The sequence below is a fragment of the Anoplolepis gracilipes genome, chromosome 11 (assembly GCF_047496725.1).
Source record: "Anoplolepis gracilipes chromosome 11, ASM4749672v1, whole genome shotgun sequence".
Classification (NCBI taxonomy): domain Eukaryota; kingdom Metazoa; phylum Arthropoda; class Insecta; order Hymenoptera; family Formicidae; genus Anoplolepis; species Anoplolepis gracilipes.
Window position 1 is genome coordinate 10,443,119 of NC_132980.1, and position 24,805 is coordinate 10,467,923.

Consider the following 24,805-nt stretch of genomic DNA (forward strand, 5'->3'; position numbering starts at 1 on the left):
GAGAGAGGGAGGGAGAGAGAGAGAGAGAGAGAGAGAGAAAGAAAGAAAGAGAGAGGGAGAAAAGTTTGAGCATTAATATGTAGGTAAACTATTAGTAATTCGAAATTATGTATTGTAGATGGATATTGAAAAGTATCCAGAAACGGAGATGGTCGAAGATGAGCGTTTAAGGCACGCTCAGCGCCACCTACTGAAAACAAAAATGGTAGCGAACATAATGCCCTATCCCTGCCCTGCTTTAATAGCACGCCAAATGTCTGCGTTCTCTAGGCTTCCTTCTACCATGTATTCCCCTCCGACTGATATATCTAATTTCGCTGTGAACAGAGGAAATCGCATTCCAGTAGCAGACTCTGTTTCGCGTGCGAAATAAGCGTGGGGCCGCGCGTATATAACCAAAACACAAGGTGAAGGCAATACTGTTAGCGAAAATAATTTAGCTGAATTATAACCGCACCACAACACGATACGACGTGTCATTCTTCTTATATAATGAAATTAGCCGTGCACAATCTCGCATGACGAGCTCCACGCCCGTAATGTGCATCGGCCGTTTCTAGGAATACGACAAATTTCCAAGTACAATAGCAGCCCCCAGTGGAACAAGAGTTCCTCTGCGGTTTGCTATTGAAAATGCACGTTTTATTTTTCCTAGCAGATCGCGCGATTATGCTCCTCATGTAATATGTATTCTTGTATTTTATTTGCATTAGAGCCTATAGTATCCAACTATTCAGTAATTTTCCCTTTATGTTATATTATTTTGCTAACTTGTCACTTTGCCATTTGTTACTATATATATTTAATACCTTAGCATATATACATTATTAATTAGATCAAGCATTGTCAATAAAATTATCTTTGCATGCCACAGACTTATATCAACCCAGACAACATATGTCCTTCACAGGCTAAAAAACGACTTAAAGACATCTCGTCACCTTTTAAATATCTTTAAGATGTCTTTTGGCCTTTCTGTGCTGTGTGGGAATTTGTATCAATGGTTGTACACATTAAATGATATGTAAAATGGATTTTTTTTTAAATTTAAGAATCTTAATTATATGTTTTATTTATTGCATAACTGTTACAGATAATCGTTGGGTTTTGCACAGAGGTAATGTCAGATAGAGCATACACAATGAAGCTAGAAACTGAAATGGCTGCTCCTTTGCATCTGCAAAGATTAGAACGTAGCCTTAATGTGCAGCCCTTTTTAAAACAAATTAGCAATCTGTTTCAAGAACAAGTTAGGTAATAATACTTATAATCTACTATTAATGTAATAAATTCTAACTTATATATAATAAGTTAATACTATACAAAATAATATGTACATTCTGTTTCTGTTTTTTCAGTGAAGATGACAAGTCTGTCTCGTCAGACTCTTCTGATGGTTCGGATGCTTATCTAGATAATGTACTCACTCAGAAAGAAGGTAATATATATTGTTAATTTTATTTCTATCCAAACTAGTTTAATCTCAGTTTTCTCATAATTATTTTTATAGAAGCGAGGATCAATAAGCTGAGATTGTACAACATGTCTAGTGTGGGAGAAGAACGGCGTTGGTTACAAGATATTCTGTTAAGTGATTCCTCTGACAGTTCTGCATCAGGTTCTGACACAGATAGTCAAATCACAGAAGATGATTTTCAAGAGATGTTAAAATTTCATATATTACGGAAAAAATATCAAGGCCGTTTTTATCAGAAACCAGAAGTACAGATAATAAATATAATTAGACATTATTATAGTAATTCAGAATGTTATAAAATATTATCATTTTCAGAATATACAATATCAATACTACAGTGCAGGTTTATTATCGAATTACGATCGATTTTTAGAACATCAAAAGTTGATTGTAGGAAATAAAAAGAAGAAAGAGAAAAAACCAGACAAAAAAATTATGAGAATCAAGAAAGAAAAGATCAATCGTCATTGTGCATCTGAAGAATATCGTGTATGTATGAGTTTCTTTCTTTTTTTATTGAGATTTATATTCTTTTTTGCTTATATGTGCTTAATGTTTTTTTGAATAAAAATATTCTATGCTTTTAGAAAGGAAATTTTCCAGAGGGAGAATGGGGTAAATCAATTCCTAAGGAAGAAGAATTAGATGAATCTGAATTAGAAGCTATAATGCGTCATCAACCTCGTGGTAGAGGAAGAAAGAAACATAATGCTAAGAGTGTAGAAGTAATGACAATGAGAAGAAGAAAGATATGGGTCATGATGTCTAAGAAAGAATTAGGAAAAGTACAAAGGGCTAAAACCAATAATCATAAGGAAATGCTAATAAGTTGTAAAAAAGTAGCACAACATTGTATGAAATATTGGAGGCAGAAGGCCATGCAGGTGAGCATAAGTTGACATTTAGATTTTTCATTTGAATTATGCATCATAAACATTACTTATCTTTATTTCTATATTATTCAGTCTCAGAAAAATATGAAAGAAACTATTTGGAGAGCAAAACGATTGACAAGAGAAATGCAATCTTATTGGAAACGTTATGATCGAGTCGAACGAGAAACGAGGAGAAGATTAGAAAAGGAAGCTGAAGAACAACGTAAAATGGATGTAGAACTTATCGAAGTAAGGAGATATTGCATTATATCAAGATACATTTTTTTTTCGTTTGTATATTTTCTCTGTATCATATTGTTTTTGTTTCAGGCAAAGCGTCAACAAAGAAAATTAAATTTTCTTATTACTCAAACAGAACTGTATGCTCATTTCATGTCGCGAAAAATAAATAAAATATCAGCAGAGGAACAATTGAGAATTTTGAATCAATTAGATGAAGAAAAGAATCCCAGACTTATCGGCATCGACGATTACGACAGGTAATTAAATGTTTAAGTTTTATTTATATATTCCCCAAAAGTTAATCATTTTAATGACTATTTAAATAATTAAGGGACATCAATTTTAATTATCTACTTCAAAAATTCACATATAAAATACATGTTTATTGAATATACAGTGAAGTCATGAAACAAAAGGCAAAAAGAAATGCTACTGAGGCATTTAATAATGAAAAAGCTAGGACCAAGCAGTTTGATACAGCTGCTGCGTCTCAAGAATTGCGTCTCAGTGATACACCTGAAAACTTGGAGCACCCTCAACCTTCAATCTTTAAGGGAAATCTGAAGGGTTATCAATTAAAAGGAATGAATTGGTTGGCAAATTTGTACGACCAGGTATGTAACTATGTATATGTAAAATTATTAAAAACTTATTAAAATTACAAAATTTTTGTTACATAAGAATGAGTATTTAAAATTGCTTTGTCAATAATTTGCAGGGTATTAGCGGTATACTAGCTGATGAGATGGGTTTGGGAAAAACTGTACAGTCTATAGCATTTTTGTGTCATGTTGCTGAAAGATATTGTAAGTATCTACAACAAACATTTAATGTATCAAATGTATTTGTTAAAATTTTTAAGAATAAATTATTAATATACATTTAATTGATTAATTTTAGCCGTGTGGGGACCATTTTTAATTATATCACCAGCTTCAACATTGCATAACTGGCAGCAGGAAATGGCAAGATTTGTACCGGTGTTCAAGGTAGTTCCATACTGGGGTAATCCTCAGGAACGCAAAATACTGAGACAGTTTTGGGACACTAAAGATTTACACACGAAAGAAGCTTCTTTCCATGTAGTAATAACAAGTTATCAATTAGTGATTACGGATTACAAATATTTCAATAGAATAAAATGGCAATACATGATTTTGGACGAAGCGCAAGCTATAAAAAGCACAAGCAGGTATATATGCTATTCATTATTCTTTCATTATTGTACAAGATTGCATTTATTAATAGCTAATCATAATTTTTTTGTTCAATAGCATGAGATGGAAGTTATTGTTAGGATTCAGTTGTCGTAATAGATTATTACTCAGTGGTACTCCTATACAAAATAGCATGGCAGAACTATGGGCATTATTACACTTTATCATGCCTACGTTATTTGATTCACATGATGAATTTAACGAATGGTTCTCCAAAGATATTGAAAGTCATGCAGAGAATAAAACAGGAATAGATGAAAGTGAGTAATTTTGCACAAAATGCAGTATTAAATTTAAGATTATGTATGTCATTTATTACAAAATGTATATATTATAAATTTCATGCTAGAACACTTATCAAGGCTTCATATGATTTTGAAACCATTCATGTTACGAAGAATAAAAAAGGATGTGGAGAATGAGTTATCTGATAAAATTGAAGTAATGGTATATTGTCCACTTACGACTCGTCAAAAATTGCTTTACTCAGGTATTTTATTATCTCGAATATTGTACGTTTAGTCTACATTACATATAGAATATTTGATACATTCATATTTTGTTTATGTAGCATTGAAGAAAAAAATTCGGATAGAGGATTTACTGCATTATACAGTAGGCGGAGGAGACACTGCTTCTAATGATAAAAACTTTACTTCCAATCTGATGAATCTAGTCATGCAGTTCCGAAAGGTATTGTATTCTTTTCTTAATATACATATTTTTATTAATTTATCTAGCATTATGTTCAATTTATATATTTTATAACATTCAAATTATAATTATGATAGCTTACATCTCTTAAAACAATTTACATCTATAGTTTTTAAAAGTGAAGCTAATTATGTTATATAATTATAGGTCTGTAATCATCCGGAACTCTTTGAACGTAGGGATGCTAGATCGCCGTTTTTCATAAACACCGAATTTTATAATATGCCTGCCTTATTGTATAACGAAGGACTTTTGCATCTAGCATTGCCATCCAAAGATCATTTGTTGTATAACAAATTGTTTATATTTGCCACAGAATATATTCATCGTGCTCTTCATTGCAATGAAAATTTGTACGAAAATGCATTTTCATTTAGCAGATTTATTAATTTATCTCCAATGGAAATAAACAAAATGTTTATATCTGGTACTTTATTTAGGTATGTAAATAACGAGTATTCAGAAAATAATTATTCATACATTGTGTGTGTAGAATAATTACAATATGTTTTTGTAACAAATGTTTTCGTGCAGATTATGTCTTGTAACGTTTATGGAGCGAAGATTGAAAATGGTACAATACTGGGAAGATTGGTGCGTCGGTCACAGATCGAGAACACCTATAAATCAAATATTTTGTTTGCCTGTAAAAATTGATTCCTTATCAGCGATGTTGCAAGATATATTTTTCACAAGAAAGATAATTGAGGGCGAAGCTTTCTACACACATACTACCCATACGATACATTCAATGCCAGAAACGGTTGCTCACAGAATACTACGTAGTAGTAAGAAAGCCAATCAACTATTAAAGGTAATTATATTTTACATTACATAATATATATTCAGACAATCTATAAAAAAAGTTCACAGAATATATGATGTAATGTATCTTAATATTTTAGTTACAAAGGATACTTCCCACTGGCAAAACGGAACAAATGGAAGATTCGAAATTATCTCTGTTACCCGAACATCCCCATCACCCACGGCAGCCTATAATGCGATATTGTCAACAGACAACAATTCCTGCCTTCGTTTGCGATAATAATCCCAAGGTTAATACAATTGTTCTTACACATATAAAAGAGTTAAAGGAAAACGAAAGATTGTAATCTAATCTTGTAATTGCAGGTTCAAGCTAGTCCACGAAAATTATATGTAAGCAATAGTTCCGCAGCATGCGCCTGGAAGAGACACGAAGAATGTGGTGGTCGATTTGGTCAAAGATTACTTTGGCTCGGCTGCGAACGAGCACTTTCTGAGGAAAAGTCATGTGTTCGGGTCGGCCAAACGATATCAACGTTTTGCTATCAGCCACAAGGTGGATTATCTGCATGTGCTCCTCTTAATGGATGGTCACATATCATTGTGCCAGGTATATTTAACAAGATATCAATTAATCAAATAATATGAAAAAGTATATAGATATGAGAATTATCACAATTATAAACTAAAGCTGTTTTAATTACTAATCATAATTCTAATGAAATAAAAATTGATCATTGTATATAAATTAAATTATTTCAGATAAGCAAACATTAGTGACAGATGCCGGCAAACTTTCTGTATTGGATAGCCTTTTACGGCGTTTGAAGGAACAAGGTCATAGAGTGCTAATATACTCTCAAATGACGAAAATGATTGACTTACTTGAGGTACATCTATCTATTTGCCGCAATCAAATATGTAATCATTTCATAATGTAAAATTCATTTTTCGTAGGAATATATGTATCACAGAAAGCATACGTTCATGAGATTAGATGGTTCCTCGAAAATCTCGGATCGACGGGACATGGTAGCAGATTTTCAAAAAAGGTAATTGTTTTATTTTTTTTTATAGATTGCATATATTTTATACATTCTTTTAGCGTTATGATATTGTTCAATAATTTGATAAAAAACGTGATCAGTCCGGTTGTATAATCGCAGATTGTGAGAATTTTAATTATTCGAGATCTCTGCGTCCGTTGCTTGTTAATAAGAAAATACGTTACTCATAATAATCTGGGCTATCGTATTGATTAGAATATATATCAACCGCGAATAGTCTCCAGTTGCATACTTAAAGCGCGATCCCGAGATCGCATGTCCTGCGTGGTTCAGCCGCGCATAACTAACACGCGAATTAATTGCCGAATCATCCCCATCTTATAGACAGCTGCAGGTTTTTGAATGCACGACAGTCACGAACTTACAGTTCTAACGGTGGGCTATTACTAGATAGATCATTATACAATCTATCGAATTTTTGTATTCAAGTTTCATTTGAATGTAAATAATTATTATCTTATGTTGCTATTCAAGTATCACGAATGGAGTATCTTTTTATGTTCACGTAATTTATCATTTAGATGATTACCCACAATTACGCGTCGTAGTTTAATCTGTAAGATTTCTATAAGATTAAAACAAAAAAAAAACAAAAAAAAAAAAAAAAGAATGCTTTCTTAAATCATTTGAAATCTCAAACATGATCAAATGAATATACTACTGCTGCGGAGGATTTCATTGTTGAAATTCTTTATAAATATGCTCCGGCGCCTCAAATTAATTTACATATAAAATGATTACAATAGTTTTTCATGAACCGATAGTTGAGAATCTGTGGGACTGTTTTATTTTTCAGAGCGGACATATTCGTCTTTCTGCTCAGCACTAGAGCGGGTGGCCTGGGAATCAACCTTACCGCGGCAGACACGGTCAGTAATTTTATATTCTTGTTTTATACCACCTTACATGTATTCACTTATATGTCACCTTGACTTTCGGTTTCTATTCTTTATATACGGAACATATATATGCAGCCTACACATTATATGGAAATAAATCTATGTGAACATAAGTCGCGTATATCTTTCGACAACGATTATGTCGACATGGTCAATGTCTTCTTATGAATTTCATCATTAAATGAAGTTAAAAAATTTATTTAATTGACCTATATAAATGAAAATTACATAGTTATATATAACTCTTTTTAAATTATAATGGATTATAATTATTGGAAATTATTTATATTAAAGAGAGAAGATATATACACACACACACATGTTTTATAAATGATAAAGTATAATATTTTCTGCATAATGTGAGAAAAAGAGAAAACGTGAAAAATGTCTATATTTAAAGAATATCGTATGCCCCCGTTATTGCATGACTTGATCCAATACACTTTTTTTATAATATTGCAACAATTTTTCTTTACGATTAAATAAATTATAATATTAATATTTATTTATGGATATATATATATTTTTTATAAACAAAAAATTATTTAAACTACTTATATAAACTATATTTATCTATTAACAATATCTATTTGCAGGTGATATTTTATGATAGCGATTGGAATCCCACTGTAGATCAACAGGCTATGGATCGCGCCCACAGACTGGGGCAAACCAAGCAAGTCACGGTCTACCGATTAATATGTAAAGGAACTATCGAGGAACGAATTCTGCAGAGAGCACGCGAGAAGAGCGAGGTTTGTTTTCGTAAACTGTTACCGCCATATCTAGGCGTTTAATTAAATAAACAATGCTCGTGAATGAGACTCTCGAACTTTGTTGCAGATACAACGTATGGTCATAAGCGGCGGAAACTTCAAACCCGATACTCTGAAACCGAAGGAAGTCGTGTCGCTGTTACTGGATGACGAGGAAATCGAAGCGAGATGTAAGTATAGTAGCAATTCTCGTTACTTTTATTTGGTAATTATTGCGCTATTACATTTGAAATTGAAACCTACATGTCATTATTTCTTAAGAATTTTTATTGAAAAATGAATTTTATTAAATTCATAAATAATCTTTTATCTCAAAAAATCTTGTGACCAAATTTTCAATTAAATTTTCGCTGAACAATTGGTATGCTGAATATTAGACAACATTGTCTTTCCTCTGAACTAATAAAAAAGATCTCATTAAAATTAAAACTTGCCACGATATGTAATTAAAAGATATGATATGTTGATAAATCATTAGATAGTCAAGTTTTTGTTTAAGCTACCGCTTCTATCGACTGTTTTATCGCACGGCAGGATGCGCGTGTATGCACAAACTCGTCGAAAACGAGTCGAGGAAGGAGAGGGGGAGGGGGTGGCCGAAGTGGCCGCGATTACATTATGCTCATTAGGTTATGCTAATGACCTAATGAGGAATAATAAGAAACGGAGTAACGAACTTGCACCATCGCATCCTCAGCTTGTATATAGTACATGTCCGTGTATATTTCAGACAGCCAACGAAGCGAAGAGAGAAAGCAGCAACGAGCAGAAGAGGCTCGCCTCGAGTCGAACTTACAGCATAAGGAGAGGGACCGGAAGAGGAAGTTAACCGCGCTTCCGGTCAAGGTGAGCCCGGCGCCCTTACACACCGCTATCAGTCGCAAAGATTCTTTTTTTTCCTTTTTCTTCTTTCATCGTTTTTTCGTTTCTCTAACCGCATCGTCTTTCCTGCGCCTATTTTTATCGCTCCTAGTTTTGCGGTTCCTCGATACTCAAGACTATCGGTTTACATTACTAAAGTTGTCTTTGGAGAATACACTTTTGACTTTCGTATATTAACATATTTAACTCGTCGAGCTCGTAGTTGTTTGATGAATTGTCTGAAAATACTTTACTCGCAATGCGTATCGGATTTGTTAATTATATTGCGCACTTAATTTCATTGGAACAGTAATCCAGAGAAATTTCATTCGTTACGATTGTATTTTTCACAACTGCAACCTCTTTCTTTTTTCAGAACGATGCGAAGAAATCATGTCATGCAGACGCTAATGGCGACAAAAACAACGATACCGTTCAAATTAATCTTAATGAGCCTAAAGCGGGCGCCAATCCGATTCAGTTGCAGCATCAGAACAATCATCATCAACAGCAGTTAGAAAATGTAGATAATTACAGCACACCGACAAGCCCAGCCAAGTCAGAAGTACATATCTATACAAAATTATTATACTTATTTTTATTAGTTTTAAATGAAAATTTCTTCTGAAAACAAAAAATTACTAAAAAAATCGATCCTAAGAATAAATACATTTTGATTACGACCTCTCTTGTCATTATCTTATATAATTATAATAGTGATATATGTGTGTGTTTTCTCAATAACTGATGTCTTTATTTGATTTCTTTTTAGGATGAAACGAGCAACGAAGGACTCGTGGTCGATGTGGACGGTCCGATAGCGGTTTCCGGTGGCGATCATCCTCATGGACATTCCCGCAGTTTCCAGTTTGGAGAATCTTCGACCAAAGTCGCTCGACTCGGACATCAATTCGCCTTCGGCATGGGCGCGAGCGCGCGTATGCGACAATCCGTACGCGGCGCGAGCAAACGCGGCAGACCACGAGGTTCACGTAGGGGTGGACCGATCGGCGGTAAGGGAAGAGGAATGCTTTTGATGCATCCGTCAGCGAAGGGTTCTAATACGGCGACCAGCGAATCGTTGTCGTCCATGTCGCCGATCGATGGGAGTGGATGCTCGAATGAGCAGACATTGCAGCACGGTGAGTACCCGTCTTTTTGAGTAATCGCGCTTTGTATAATCGATTGCATTCGTCGAAATATAACGCGAAAAATTAATTTCACCACGTAAGTACCTGCTTTTTAATAATCAAATGATCAATTTATCTCATTCGAGATTTACATATATTGCTTAAATAATTGAAGACGAGATAATTATTGAGATAATTCGTAGTCGAAAAAAGAGACATATATTTTACATATTTTATTCAATTATTGGTTGTGAGAGATTTGCGGAATAGCCTGTGCATTTTCAATATTATACTAATTTTATGCATTATTTTGATATATGCTATAAGCAGATATTGCATTGCATTGATAATATTTTTCACACGTTTGCATTTAATCATTTACACGTTGGTATAATTTGCATAAATATTTAACAGCTGTGATTCGCTCTCGGAACTGTTATAATATGCACGTTTGTGCAGTGATCTCGGTTTACTCTCGTAATCTAGCTTTATAATTAAAGCTGATTATACAGGTCGGGCGGAAATGTTTGTAAATGAGAGAATATATTCATAATTAATATCACCGTGTGATATTATACAACACAATATCATGTTCGCGATATAATTCCGTTTGATGACGTTGAATAAAAATAGGTGATAGAACCTACGCCTATGAATTTGCCGTAAAATTTTCAAAGCTTTTGCCGTGAGAAGAATGACTTCTCTCGCGAGCGCGACCCCGCCAATCGATATACCGTTAATCCCTGCTGACACTTTCGGGGTCCTCCCCGCACTCTCTTGCACCCTCGGTGCCGTCTTTCGTCCGGGCACTTGCCGGGTTCTCAGGGGACTTTGCGGTTCGCGAGAAGAACGCCCGTGGGTCCATTCGCGACCCCATCGTCGGCTTGTGCCGAAAATTCCCTCGCGAGCACATGTGCGTCCACAAGGGGGTAACAGTTGGCGCTCCTCCACGGGGCACCCTTAGAGACATCCCACCCCCGTGAAAATTCTCGTGACTCATTTCTATACAACTCGGTTTTGCGACGAATTCGTATTCAGGGCTAAGCTAGAACATTTGTCGCCGTAGTACAAGTGTGTTGTGTTCTAGGGAGAGGATGTTATCAGAGAGAGAGAGAGAGAGAGAGAGAGAGAGAGAGAGAGAGAGAGAGAGAGAGAGAGAGAGCCGAGCGATTCCAAAGGGGAAATATATTTTTCACGTGCATAAAAAACCATTATTCCATTTAATTTTAACAGATGAAATCAAATGCCGAATAAAATAATTCTCGCATCGCGAATGTCGCGAGAGAAGACTGCAGAGAGAAATACCGGGATTCTCGATTCTGCGAATGAGTCGATGAGTTTGTCGTTATTGCGTTAATTAGAGAGAAAGAGGTACGGCGCGTGTGTCCGATAAGACGACCTCACGCAACGCCATGTGAACCGTGAACACGGAACGGGCAACACGCGCGCGCGAGTACGCTTAACACATTCCGTCCTCGTGCTGCGTATACGCACGTGAAGAAAAAAGGGGTCTCGCTCTCACACTTGTCGTCGACTGGAAGACGAGGCGAACAATAGCAGGTGCGGAGCGAAGGCGACAGCTGCGATCGATGCTCTTCTTAGGTTTTTGGAACTCGCGTCTACCTCTTCTCCCCCCCTCCCCCCTCTCTCTCTCTCTCTCTCTTTCTTTCTCCCCCTTCTTTCTCTTCTTTCCCTTATTTTCTGTCTCTCTTTCTTTCTGTTCTCCTTCGTCACTGTCCTCCTCTTCGTCACCATCTTTTTTTGCATATCTTCTCTGCTTCTGCTTCTGCTTCTTTCTTCTCCATTAGTTATCTCTTTATCGGAGCGCGCGTTTTATCCAGCTGTCAATGTTCCCAACTCTCGCCGGCGCACAATTTAGCATTATTCGCGCTGATTAGTTGTATCCCGATTAATCGATAAATGGATGACTGCGATGAATTAATAAGGATGCGAATTGCAATTTTAGAGAATGAAACGCAGTCAATTTAATATAGATTGAGATTTAATCGCTCTCTTTTTTTTTTTTTTTTTCAAGAAAGAAATCAAAAGCTCTAAACTTCATTAATATCGCATTTGATTTAAAATTCAGTTATTCAAGACTTTTTCATTAGACGCAATTTGTCTGTGGAGTAGTAGTTTAATATTCTTACAAACATCCTTTATTAATATTTACCTAAAATTTGTATTTTTATTGAAGCACGAACTGTCGAATAATCTGTGAAAATAGTTGTTATTTTCCTAAATAATTTTACTGTTCGATTCAGCAATATCTATTTAAGAGCCCTAGACGCGATCGTAATACATTTCAGTTGCATAATCTCGACATCTAATTTCCCTCGTCGTTTCGCGAGGTCGAATAAAAAAGAAAAAGAGAATGGGGTTTGCAAAGGGTAGAGGGGAATTACGCGGACCCTGTATAAGGGCTTGACTGTTGTCGATTCGTGCCGTACCTTACCGTACCTTACTGTGTCATCTCGTTCCCTTCGTCGACTCTGCGCATCTTCTCGAATATCATATTCTCATATTTTCGTCATAAAGAAAACATTTTTAAATCACGTAATATATATGCCATATTTTCTCCATTGTATTTATAATTAATTTATAATCAAAATTATTTACATTGATATATAAGAATATATATACATAATTTGAAAAATCCTTACATTTTGAATTAGTTTTTGTGAAACAAGTTTTTCTTGACTCATCTGATTATTATCATTTTTCTTTTAATCTATTTGGGAATAAATAAACTATAATCACTTAGTTTAAAGAAATTATAACTTTATCAAATGTTACGAATGCTTCTATCTCCAAAAATATTCAGGATAATTTCGTGTATTGAAGCAAAACAATAATGCAGCGTATTGTATTCTAGATACTGTAAGTTAAAAAAACACATAATTAATGAGTTTATCTAATTAAATTTAAGGAACGGAAAATAGATTTGTTAAAAGATCTTGCGCGATCCTGTTAACTAACTGTAAAACTCAATTATCTCGATTTCAGATCTCGAATTTTCTCGGATTCTAAGTGCTTCAGACTAGGCCGAATAGGACAGGATAGGAGATAAATATACAGCGAATAGGACAGGATAGGAGATAAATATACAGCGACATAGATGGTTCGACTTGGAACACACGGGTGAGATAGGATAGGATAATGCGACAGAATAGGGTAGCGAGCTGGACCGTCGACATTCCGCGGGTCCTCTCCGTTCCAACCGTTTCGAAAATTTTATCTTTACTCTGGCAAGCAATCTCTTTTCTCCCGCGAGTCTTCTCTTATCGCATAGTTATTTGTTTATTAGAAAACGTATAATTTATAGATTTCAATTCCGTCATTACACGAATCGTAAATTAATTCCGGAAAATTTCCATCGAATTACTTGGACGATCAAACTAATTTCGCGTACAGGCAAATATCGTAGCAGTTAATTTTATTTGTCTACATCAATATCAGAAAGATCGTCTTTATTGCAATTGTCCACGCAACTTTGATATTTGTCAGTCAGATTTCTGTCGAAGAAAAGCGATATTTATTCGTAGCCTTTACATAATTATTGAGCTTACGATAATTATAAGAATACTGTTTTAATTAATTTCTTTTTATAATTTGATAAAATACCATTCCATATTACAAATATTTCCGTATCGAACGATCGAGATATATATATATATATATATATATATATATATATGATCTTGATAATTAATACGAAATTGTCATCACAGATTCGTGAGGGAACACTTTGATTTTGCTTCTTCTGGTCCGCGATACGATTCCACGTGCGTGGAATTTCCAGAGTGAATTATCATTTAAGAGTGCGAGAGTCGGCAAGACTTTGTAAACGCGACAGACGCGCGTTTTCACGTTTTCTATTCTATCGCCCATTCCCTTAAGTATCCTCTTAGACCGTAGTGTCTGAAGAGCGCTCTTCGAGTGATCGGGTACGTGCAGCAGAATGCCGATTAGGCGGCGGAATAAAAGCGGAGAGAGCAAAATACGAGACATCTACGTCTGGAGAAGAAAAGCACTGATTTTCATGCATCCTCAGATAGAAAAACCTCCTTGAAACGCTCCTCTTCCAAGATCCTTGATTGATTTGCCTTGCGAAAAGAAGAAGAATGAAATCCCCAAGGCGTTGTTTATATAACTTTTTCACTCTATCGAGGAATTTATAATAATATTTACTCTCAATGATAAATTGTGGATCGCGCATCGTGTATAAATACGATGTGCAATTTGAAAAATGTACGAACGGATTCTGCTCTTGAAAAATCTCCTCTGGAAAAATTGCACAAGCTTTCTTTCTTATCTTTCCATTGTTTACATCTCACGAAATATTAAACATTAGTCATCGATTGGATTCGGCTTTACAAAGCGAAGCGATCATCATCTACGGCGGCGAAATTTTCAACAGAATCTGCTAGAACGAAGGGGTGTATTTTTTATGTCCTAGGGACTGTCCACGCGACCTCCGACCCTGCCGACGGAGATGGTCCCAGCACGGTGGGTCCACTGGGTCCGGTGGGGACTTTGATACCGCTGTCTGGACGCGGCGGCATGGCGGGGATTCGTCGAGGTCCTGGCAGACCTAGATTGCGGCCAACCGGGCCCGGGCATCAGGGCTATCGCGCTCCCAGTCAACATCATGGCAAGAAGATTCAGCGACCACTACAGGTACCCATCAGATCTCAGACGATCGGACAGCAGAAAGCGTCGTCGTCGCAGCAGCGTTCCCGTGTCTCGACGACCGGACCTTCGTCGTCGTCGTCGTCCTCGGTCGCTATCGCGGCCGCGAATTCGGCGCCGCTGTTATCGTCGTCGTCCTTAACAGAATCGCGACCGTTCGGCTTTTACACGCAACAACAACCGCGCACAGGATCGTCGTAGTTTCGCAAAAGATTCGGTTTTAAGTTGTTCTTGAACGCGACAACCTCGAGTCCGCGTCGTTGACATATTAATTATTCTTTTCGAATTAATCGGACACGAAGTAATAGGTCAACGCGTTTCTTTCTCGCATTTGCGAATCGCTCGAGTTTATACGCGCTATATCGATGTGTCTCAGCACTTTTGAAGCACTTCCAGAATCGATTAAAATATTGCGTATTTATCGTGACAGTTTGTCCTCTCGATCAGCGATGATGTTTCCGTACGCGTAAGTTGGAGCGTGCAATACCGTTAAACGTTAGACTCTTGCTCATCACTCTCTTTCTCTTTCTCTTTTCTCCTTGTAAATTTTAATTAAAATATGAAAGGAAGCAGCCTTGACAATTTAGGATTTGTTATAATTATGATTGTATTGCAATTGTATTTATTTCGTTTTATTTATGATATAGAGTTCACAGATACATCTCGTCGAACGTTAGAGAAGATAACATCGACATTACTTGGTACTTAATTCGATACTTGTCTTCGAGTTCTTCCTTTTCAAGTTTTGTTTTCTCGGGTTTGAATCCTTGTCGGACGCTTAATCATTCGCCGCGGAAGTGAAGAGGACGAGTTCTGTTATATCGATTCGATTCCACCTGTGTGGTACATGTGTAGAAATTTTGATTTTACTTTTAAGTACACTATAATTATAGATAATCGACACGACGCGTCGTCGCGTGCATGGCCGCGTCGAATTTCAACGACGATCATCGACAGATCAGATCTCTGACGATTTCGTCGACGAGAAAAAGGAAAAGTAGCGTTAGCATTGGCTATCTCTTCCGAGTCGATCGCTCTCTCGGCGTCATTGTACATTGTCATTAAGGATAACATTATTCCGTTCACTAGACTCGGCTAGCCGATATTTTTTATGTATGTTACGAGACGTCATTAGGCCAATTCAATTTGTAAAAGAATAGTATTTATATTAGCAATAAACAGACAAAAATTCAATCTTCACAAATGTCTTACTAATCTTATTACAAATTTCACAGGAAGGAATCTTCTTACTTACCCGCGCTTTCTTTAATCGACAAGTGTTTTAATTGGTTTTCTTAATCAATTGTTTCTCAAAAATTCAATTAAACGATATTTCTAATCCCCTTTTAAATATTCGAATTTATTATTAAACTGAACTTTTAAATTGACTCGTAAAGTATATACTTTTAAAAATCGATTTTGTATTGGCATTTTTAAAATATAAAAAAATGACTTTTATATTATTTCTTTACTTCATTTAATCTGCAAAAATTTTTATATTTCTTATATTTCAAGTTTTTAATATTTCGAAACTTTCGAAAAATCTTTCAGACTGCTTCAATAATACTATAGATCAGATAATCATAATGCGTTTTAAAACCCTGAATCATCTTAATTTATATTTTAATTCCCATCTCTCGTCGTATTTCTGCCATTATCGAGGAATATGTAAACGTTCGCCGATCGAATAAATGCAGTAGAAAAACGTAGGAGGATTCTGTACGATAATGGCTGATCAAAGTAACGAGATCCGAAAGCTGAAAGTGCCGGCTAATGACGCGAGTATGCAGCTGTCGGTGAAGCCGCGTCATCATCTGCGTGATTGGGATCAAGCTGAACACGAGGAATCCTTCGTGCCTCGTGATTCTCTATCTGATCGCGCGAATCTGAGAATTCCATGCGCGGTGTATTTTTCGAATTAATTAATGAATATCCCTTTCTTGTAGTTCTCGTAAGTCGGTTAGGAATTTGTTGCTTTCTAACACTTTCTGTCAGAAACCTCCGAAAGCTTAAAAAATACACATGTGATAGGTATAATCAACTATATACATTCAGCTTATTAGAAAAATTAATTATAAGATGAATAAGAATAAGAAGATTTACATCGATTTATTTTGTTGTATTATTCCTCTCATAAATGATAAAAAAATACAATACAATTTTTCTAAAGATATATTGACGATTGTAAATAAGTTTTTATTAATCGAAAAAATTACGCTTAGCTTAACGAAATAAAAAGCGTTAGCAAAATTTAATTTCCATTAGGACCTGTGAAAAAAAGGGTGGGACCATTTGCAATTGTACATACCTGATAGACTATCTTTATACATATAGCCGATGATAATTTGACTTAATTTTAATAATGTCTAATACGATAGATCGTATTATTATGATATTAAAGCAAGAATTTATTTTTTAACGACGTTTTTGCAATTTAAAAATGAATAAATGTAATTCGATTGCACGCGTAATTGGTTTCCTGTCGTCAATAATAACAACAAGAAAGGGAACAAAGAGAACATGCAACCTCAATGAAAGATGAACACTCGCGCCGACATAATTGCAGTGCCCGCATATCATCGTATCGTAGGTCGTAGGTTCCCTTCATCAAGGTCGCTATTATGGATAAAGACGGGATAGCATCGATCAATATCCAAAAAAATATAATGGATAAATATAGCAAGAAAAACAAGATACGATGAGTGCAAACAGGGCGAATATAAGATTAAATTATTTTCAAATTATTTTCATTTTTTTCTCCATAAGTATATATTAATTAAATTAAACATTGTCACATTAGAATGCTTTCAATATTATATACAAATTAATTTCATATAAAATAGCGCATTTTTTTTTTTTTTTTTTTTTTGTTAAGTAAAAAGTATGTACAGCTTCTTTTGAAAGATAGAATATAGTCTTTATACAGTTATATAGAGTATTTTTTGCATTTCTTGTAAAGAGTAGCATTATGCCCAATAATTTAATAAGAAAATTTCTCTCAAAGTATTCAATCTTTCATTTATTTAATTTTTCGGTCACATATATTGGCTTTGCATCGGCCGATCGTGTCGCTGTCGCACGCGAGAGAAGAGCAGGACTCAGTCCGAGGACCGAGACCTTGCGCTGCACCTGCTACTCTCAGGTGTACGCGAACGCGTCTTTTATCCGAGAGCGATCACAGTGCACCTCTTTTCCTTTTGTTCTTTTGTGCGCCAAATCGAACGAATGAGAATGGCGCGCGCGAAATTGCTCTCTTTAGAATTTGCGATTAATCGTTCGCGCGCTCGATAATTTCCAACCTAATTAATCCATCTACAGTGGCAGGCACATTTATGTCAAATGTAGATTATCAAAAATAATTGTTTCAAATGTTTCCTTTAACGAAATGAAATATTATCTGATTTGATTGATTTATCCTCTCCATGAAACTTGTACATGATATGCAAGTATATAAGGAAATATTTATTTGAAATGTAATATACATATATTGAAATTGTTGATTGAAATAATGAACAGAAATTTTTAAATAATATTTGAAGTGATTTTTAAATTCACGTTGACTATTTTTTAGATATTTTATTTTTTATACTATTTCAAATATATTATATCTAATGTGTTATCTAATAAGAAAAATAATCTTTAAATAATAACAAATACGCATTTATTTCAAAAGCTATTATTTACTTAATTTAAAAAATGATTTAATAAAATTTGAACAAAAATAAATCTAAGACCCGTAGATTGTAAGAAAGAAACAAGTAAAGATAAAACAGTACTTAAATATTTTATTATATCTATTATATTTAATTCTTTAAATATTTTATTATATCTGCAATGGGAGAGAAAGAATTATTTTATTTCATTACGTGAAGTCTTTGATGAAAATGTTATTTGAAATTTTTATTTCTGATTTGAATAAAATTAAATATTTAAAATACTTTTAATTAATACACAAATAAATATAGTAATATAAATTATTTTATATCAATCACTTATAATCTACTAGCTAGTTGACATAAATATCTTCATTTTTTAAATTTCAAATACTATTTTGCTCATCTTTATCCATTTACTACGCACTGATTGCTTTATTATAGTCCTGCATATGCAGTTACGATCAATAAAATATTTTTGATAAGTAAATCTACAAGTATTTTAACGGAATTTATTTTATAAAATATTATCAATGTTACTTCTGCACACTTGATCATGTACAGACATCGATTATTCCAAATATGATGGTTATAACGATGAACAGTGATCATATCGCAGCACTCGTGTTTTAAATTTTAAATTATCTGCTACATCTGTGGGTTTAATTAACTCTCGAGCAGCAATGAAATCGATACGCGATCGGTGGACAAATCGTGGCTTGAACTTGGCAATCGCAGGTGCGAGTCGCGAAACAAGTTCCTTCAAGGTCATTGTCAACCACGCCGCACTTCCGGTTAGTATTTTTCGTTTCAAGGAGACATTTAAATACAATCGCTGTGCAATCGTTATATACATATATAGTTAATATTACTATAATATTTCTATATTTCTCTTATTTTTCTTTTTATCTTTCAATTTTTATGAAGCTTATTCGAATTGTACTTAAAATTGTGATTACGGGAACGTATATGTAATATAGCAATCTATTACTGCAATTAATTTATCATTGACGAATTAATGGCACAATGCATTTATAGGGGAATCAACAAGTAAACCGCAGCTAGGAAAATAGCAACCCCTTTCTATTACGATATTAAATTAACCAATTAGCGTCAGTTGTACAGAGTGTTTAGTCCCTGGAAAAACATGAAAAACAGTGAATATGTAGGGATTTCTTTTGTATTATCTGGAAAAATCAGGGAATTTTATTGGGATTCTGCGCATTTTTTCGAAAATTCCTTTTTTGATAATTTTGCTTTCCATTTTGTAAACAGTCAGCTGTGTGTGTGAAACTGGCGTCTTACTTCGTGAAAACTCATTAATTGTTACGAATTTTGGCTTTATTTTTAATAAAGTATTTTTCTAGAATTCTTGATAAAAAATTAAACAAATAGTTCTAACTATTAAAAAAAAAATGACTCGAGACAAATTGAGATGTCAAGTTTATTGCGTCTTGCTTCGTTTGTTGACAATTTTTGTAGCATTTCTTATCAGATTTTAAGCGCTTGAAAGTTTTACAAAAAGTTTTATGTGTAAAAATTATTAAAATATTAATTAAACAATTAAGTCGGCCGAGATACTGGACGTATTGATGCTCGTATCTCCACTCGTCTATAATAAATTAATTGTGCATTTGTCCTTCGACAATTTTTTTAGCATTCTTGCCAAATTTTAAGCATCTGAGAATAGCTGCAAAGACTTTAAATATCACTTAAAGTCGATAGAACATTCAAAATATAAGCAGCGTCTCATCTCACAATCAGTACTTGTATGTTTGGCATTTCGGCCAATCTAATTTGTTTAATAAATATATTGTAATAATTTTTACGCATAGAACCCTCTCTGAAAATTAAAAGTGATTATAGACTGACGTGAAATCTCATCAAATCTAAAGTTGATAGAATTATCGAAATACCAATGTCATCTCGATATTTGTACGTTTGGTGTTTTCGGCGATCCATATTTTGTAATTAGTTTAATAAATATTCTAATAATTTTTACGCACATATATATATAGAACTTTTTGTATAACTATTGTGAAACTCTTAAGCGCTTAAAATCTGGCAAAAAAATCGTCGGCAGATAAAGTCAACTGGAAAATCAAGGAATTTTCAGGGAATTTTTTTACAAGATTTGAGTAAATACTCTGGTTATATCGATTATATCTATCAGCCTTATTTCATAAATTTACGATTTCAAGCGGATGACTTTTGTATTTTGCGCCAGCGTTTTTAACGCTTCAACGATAATATATGTCACATGAATAGATGATCGATATCATTATCTTTAGACTTTTCGTTGAGAAAACGGCGCTCTTTTCCCACGTTTATCTTCGTCGTTTATTGAAAATCCATCCGCGGAAAGAACATATAATCAATCATCGTTTCGGGTAAATTTGACTCTCGAAAATTACGGCGTCCTCGAGTCTCGCTTTTGACTCGAAACGTTCGACGGTGGGATAATTTGCCATACTCGTGGAGCTATAATTAGAGGGATAATTACACAATTAGGAATTAATATGGTGCACGTATCGCTTCTCTCTTCCTTCGATCGCATCGGCAAGCGGTCGTTCGTGCGAGCGAGCAAACAGCGTCGTCGTCTATGCCAATTAGGCGCGGCGGATGGTTGCCACGAAATTAAAGCTTTTATTTTGGCGTGCGAACGCACGAGAGAAATTAGCGAAGCGAAACGCGACATACAGGTCCGCGTATGCTCCCCTTCGCACTTCTTCGGCCGCGCAAATATAGCCCACGATGCACCCGGTATACAAGCTTCGTTCTTTAAGCAAGTTTTGTATTCAAAATATCTATGATTAAGAAATTTTTATTTTCCAATCTTGATTTATTTTCAAGTGTTCTAAAATTTGAATGAAAAAATATACACAATCTGTATATAATAATGTTCTATCTATATTTTCAGTCTAAAGATGAGTTTGCAAAAATTTGGCTTCATGGCTAATTAAAAAATCGGCTCTAGATCCGTTTAAAGAATTCGTAAAAGCGTAAAAGAGAGAAGCAGAAACGGTTGTTACATATTTTTCTGACAAATTAGGATCTTACAAATTCAGACGTTACAGTTAGGCGTTCTTACGCGCGAAACAGGTTGAGCGCGTTCGCACTTGCAAAGAAAAAAAAATTTTTGCTTACTTAGAGACAATTAACGACATTGCTCCTTCGCGATCGTGGAATATATCTTTTTATGCGTGGTTTCCGCGCGTAAAAAGACGCTGCGTGTAGGTCAATTAACGGCATCGTTAAAACGTCGAGACTCCGCTCGTAATCGTTACGAGACATACGTAAAAAAATTTAGCGGAAAGAAAATTAAAAAACTGCGCGCCGAGTTTTCATCTCTCTCTCTCTCTCTCTCTCTCCTCTCCCCCTCCCCCTTCCCTCTTCTCTTTTCTTTAATCGTGTGCGAATTGATTTATGCGCGCGCGTTAATGTCACCCTTTCTCGAAACATATGTTGCAGTAGTTGATACTTATTTTCACAAGAGATGAAAGTATAGTTCACCACTTTATGATTATTTTAATGCACTTTTGGAAAAATCTGTAGAGAAAATAAACAATCGGGTTAATTAATTAGACGAGAAAATTTTATATGCGTAAAAATGTATTTTTATTTTTAAGATTTTTATTTTTAATGAGAATATTTTTTGTAATTAATTTACGTGAATTTTTCTTTAATGGAAATTTTACAAATCTTATTCCTCTCTTTTAAACTTGGCCTATATTTTTCACTATTTCAATTCTTTAGACTTTAATTAGGCCAGGCAATTAATTTATATTTCTACTGCAACACATGATGAAAGGAATATTATAAATTATAATTAATTTTAGATTTTGGCGAAACATGGAGGTTAATTGAATGAAAAATATTTTTTTTTCTGTATGAATTCACGTTTACATTTTATCTGTCGCAATATTCGAGTATACTAAACCCTAAATATCTAGTTATGTGATTAAATCATCGGGTTATCGGTAAATATGCACGTGAAAGCAAAGTTATATCGATAATAGAGAGCTTACAAATATTAAATTTATATTTTTTTATACCGCTAATTTTAAAAATTTCCGGCATGCACATAGTTTGGTATAGGAACATTTCTCGAACGGACTTGGAACGCGTTCTGCAGTTCCTCGCTCGGATATAGCCTGATCTAAGGATGTCGTCGGGCAAGGCGAGTCGAGCGTCGGTGGCGGCGAGGCACCGAGCGTGCTTCCTGCTGCTTGACCGGAAGTCGCGAGTCAGAGGCTCGGCTCTACGTAGGCGTTACGCTTCCTTACGCGTATCTACACCGTCTCGCTCCCAGTTTCGCTACCAGCTCGCCCGCTACCCGTCTGAAGAGATCGTCGAGGTTTCAAGGACACTGCTAAATTAATCGGGCATATAGTACCGCGTTTCATTCATGATTCTATAATTTGAAGAGGATGGAGGCTTAATTAAGTAACAGAATCTTATTTTCTTTTATTAATCTGGTGGTTTTTTACTCTTTACAATGATGCAAAGATATTACAAGTATCGAATCAAGTGTTGATACAAAATATATTGTACATGAAAAATCAGTTATAATGTTAATACAATGAATGTGTAACATAATTATACCGTTTCTCGACTTTGATTCAAGTTTTAATTACCAAGATATTTAAGAAAGAATTATTATTCGCAACATAGAAAATCACGAATTTGATTGCTCAAGATATTTATGTAATTTAATTAAAATGCAATGGAAATAACAAAATAATTTAATTAAAAGGGTTTATTATAAATGAAAGATGTAAGCAAAATATGTAATTAATTGTTTCTCGTTTAAAATTAGTCAATGCCAATCTCACAATAGGATAAGTTTTATTCCCTAGAAATAAGAAAACCTTCCATTAAAACACCAATTAGTAATTTGATTTTTCACGATACGTTTTAAAAATATATATGATTATATTATTCAGGTTCTTTGATCAGTTTAATTGACTGATTACGACTCATTACTCGTTATGGAAATATCATACGCAGAAGGAAAGCGTAAACCGGCACGTTTCACGTTAATATTTCGGCCGATCAACGTGTGCTTGTGTACGGTCTTGCGATGGTTTCTCCTTAATGTTAACTCGTTACCTTACCGCGGGCATGAATATAGAACGAAGGGGAATGCCACGAAGGTGGCCTCAACCGTACATCCGGATGATATAAATGAGAAGTTTAACTTCCTCGATATTGTGCCGAGAGAAATTTCTACGATGGAAAGATTTTTCGATCAGTTTGCAGAGCTGATTTTATCTTGACAAAAATGTTCCCTCTCCCTTCCCATTCTTTCTACGCTATCTTAATATTTAATTCTGAATATTTTACCTGACGATTAAAATTTTCTTGAAGTTTATAGATATTTGAATGTCTAATTATATATATATATATATACTGGAAACTTAAAATATTTCCATTAATTATTATAATAAAATTATAATAAAAATACAACGGAATATATGAGACACCTTTCAGCAAAGATTTAAGATAATTTCGCTATAATTTCCATTGCAATTTCTATTTGACAGATTCAATTCTTGAAATTTAATTTAAAATATCCCGAATAATCGCGATCTCGTTGCGTTGCTCTAATAAATCGTTCACCTCCGAAAACTTTTCGTGGTCGCGTCGGATGAGAATTTAAAATGTACGACCAGTCGGACTTCAGACGAACTTTCTCTAGTTTTTGCTCAATTCGTGCACGAAGGAAAAGGACGAAAGCGGTGGTGCACGCGGAGAATCGCGTACGAAAGAATAATTTCTCCGCTGTCAAGCTCTTCGTGGCTCGGAAGAGAATTATCTTTCGGTCCGTGCACTCGACGGGGAACCTAATTTCAACCTTCTGTCATGGGAATGTGCGCACCCCGTATTGTGATCTAAGAAACGTACCACGATTCGAGAATAACAATCTCTTTCTCTCTCTTTCTACGATGAAAATTCATTCCTCAGCCACGCCAGCCTGATAACTCATCTCATTATCAAGGAAATGTTTGAGACTATCGACATTTATTGCTAATCAATAACGGTATCCTAATGTATAGAATGTCTCGTAAATCTCACCATTAATTTTAGTGTCAGAATCTTTGAGAAATTTGGAAAAAAAAAAAAAAAACAAATTCGATTTCTTTCCACAATATTAGGAAAGACTGTGTTCGTCAGTACGTTAATAAATCAATTACGTTATCACTGGTGTTATCGCATCGAGTATCTTCGCGGTGACAATCCTCCCATCCACGCTGGGTCAATATCAGTGTATCGATCGAATCGGGGGCCTTCCTGTGAAGATTTCAATTCGAGCGATTAAATTAATTCGCGCGCGACGACATAAGGCTATCGAGTTAATGACTGCCTTTCCTGCGCGCGATGCGCCAAAGTTCCTTAAGAAGTTTCCCCACTGCCCGTTTTCGGGCAACGA

At 34.8% G+C, this 24,805-nt stretch overlaps 1 protein-coding gene across 4 annotated transcripts; it reads left to right on the forward strand.

The window, feature by feature from the left end:
* The first annotated feature begins 194 nt into the window (after positions 1-194).
* Ino80 (chromatin-remodeling ATPase INO80) lies at positions 195-15,865 on the forward strand. 4 transcript variants are annotated; one of them, XM_072902006.1, is made up of 28 exons: positions 195-407; positions 875-1,003; positions 1,094-1,254; positions 1,359-1,438; positions 1,511-1,722; positions 1,793-1,966; positions 2,065-2,361; positions 2,443-2,601; positions 2,683-2,852; positions 2,993-3,209; positions 3,314-3,401; positions 3,496-3,787; positions 3,870-4,072; positions 4,162-4,302; positions 4,384-4,505; positions 4,674-4,966; positions 5,061-5,340; positions 5,432-5,584; positions 5,661-5,904; positions 6,057-6,184; positions 6,252-6,346; positions 7,158-7,230; positions 7,857-8,015; positions 8,104-8,206; positions 8,767-8,882; positions 9,274-9,462; positions 9,670-10,039; positions 14,487-15,865. In XM_072902006.1, exons 2-28 carry the CDS (start codon positions 1,001-1,003, stop codon positions 14,918-14,920), a joined length of 4,956 nt encoding a protein of 1,651 aa, XP_072758107.1. In that variant the 5' UTR covers positions 195-407; positions 875-1,000; the 3' UTR covers positions 14,921-15,865. The 4 variants fall into 4 exon arrangements, with proteins under 4 accessions (XP_072758107.1, XP_072758108.1, XP_072758109.1 ...); XM_072902007.1 differs by having other exon boundaries at positions 911-1,003; XM_072902010.1 differs by lacking the exon at positions 14,487-15,865 and adding an exon at positions 13,034-13,550 and having other exon boundaries at positions 197-407.
* Positions 15,866-24,805: the final 8,940 nt, after the last annotated feature.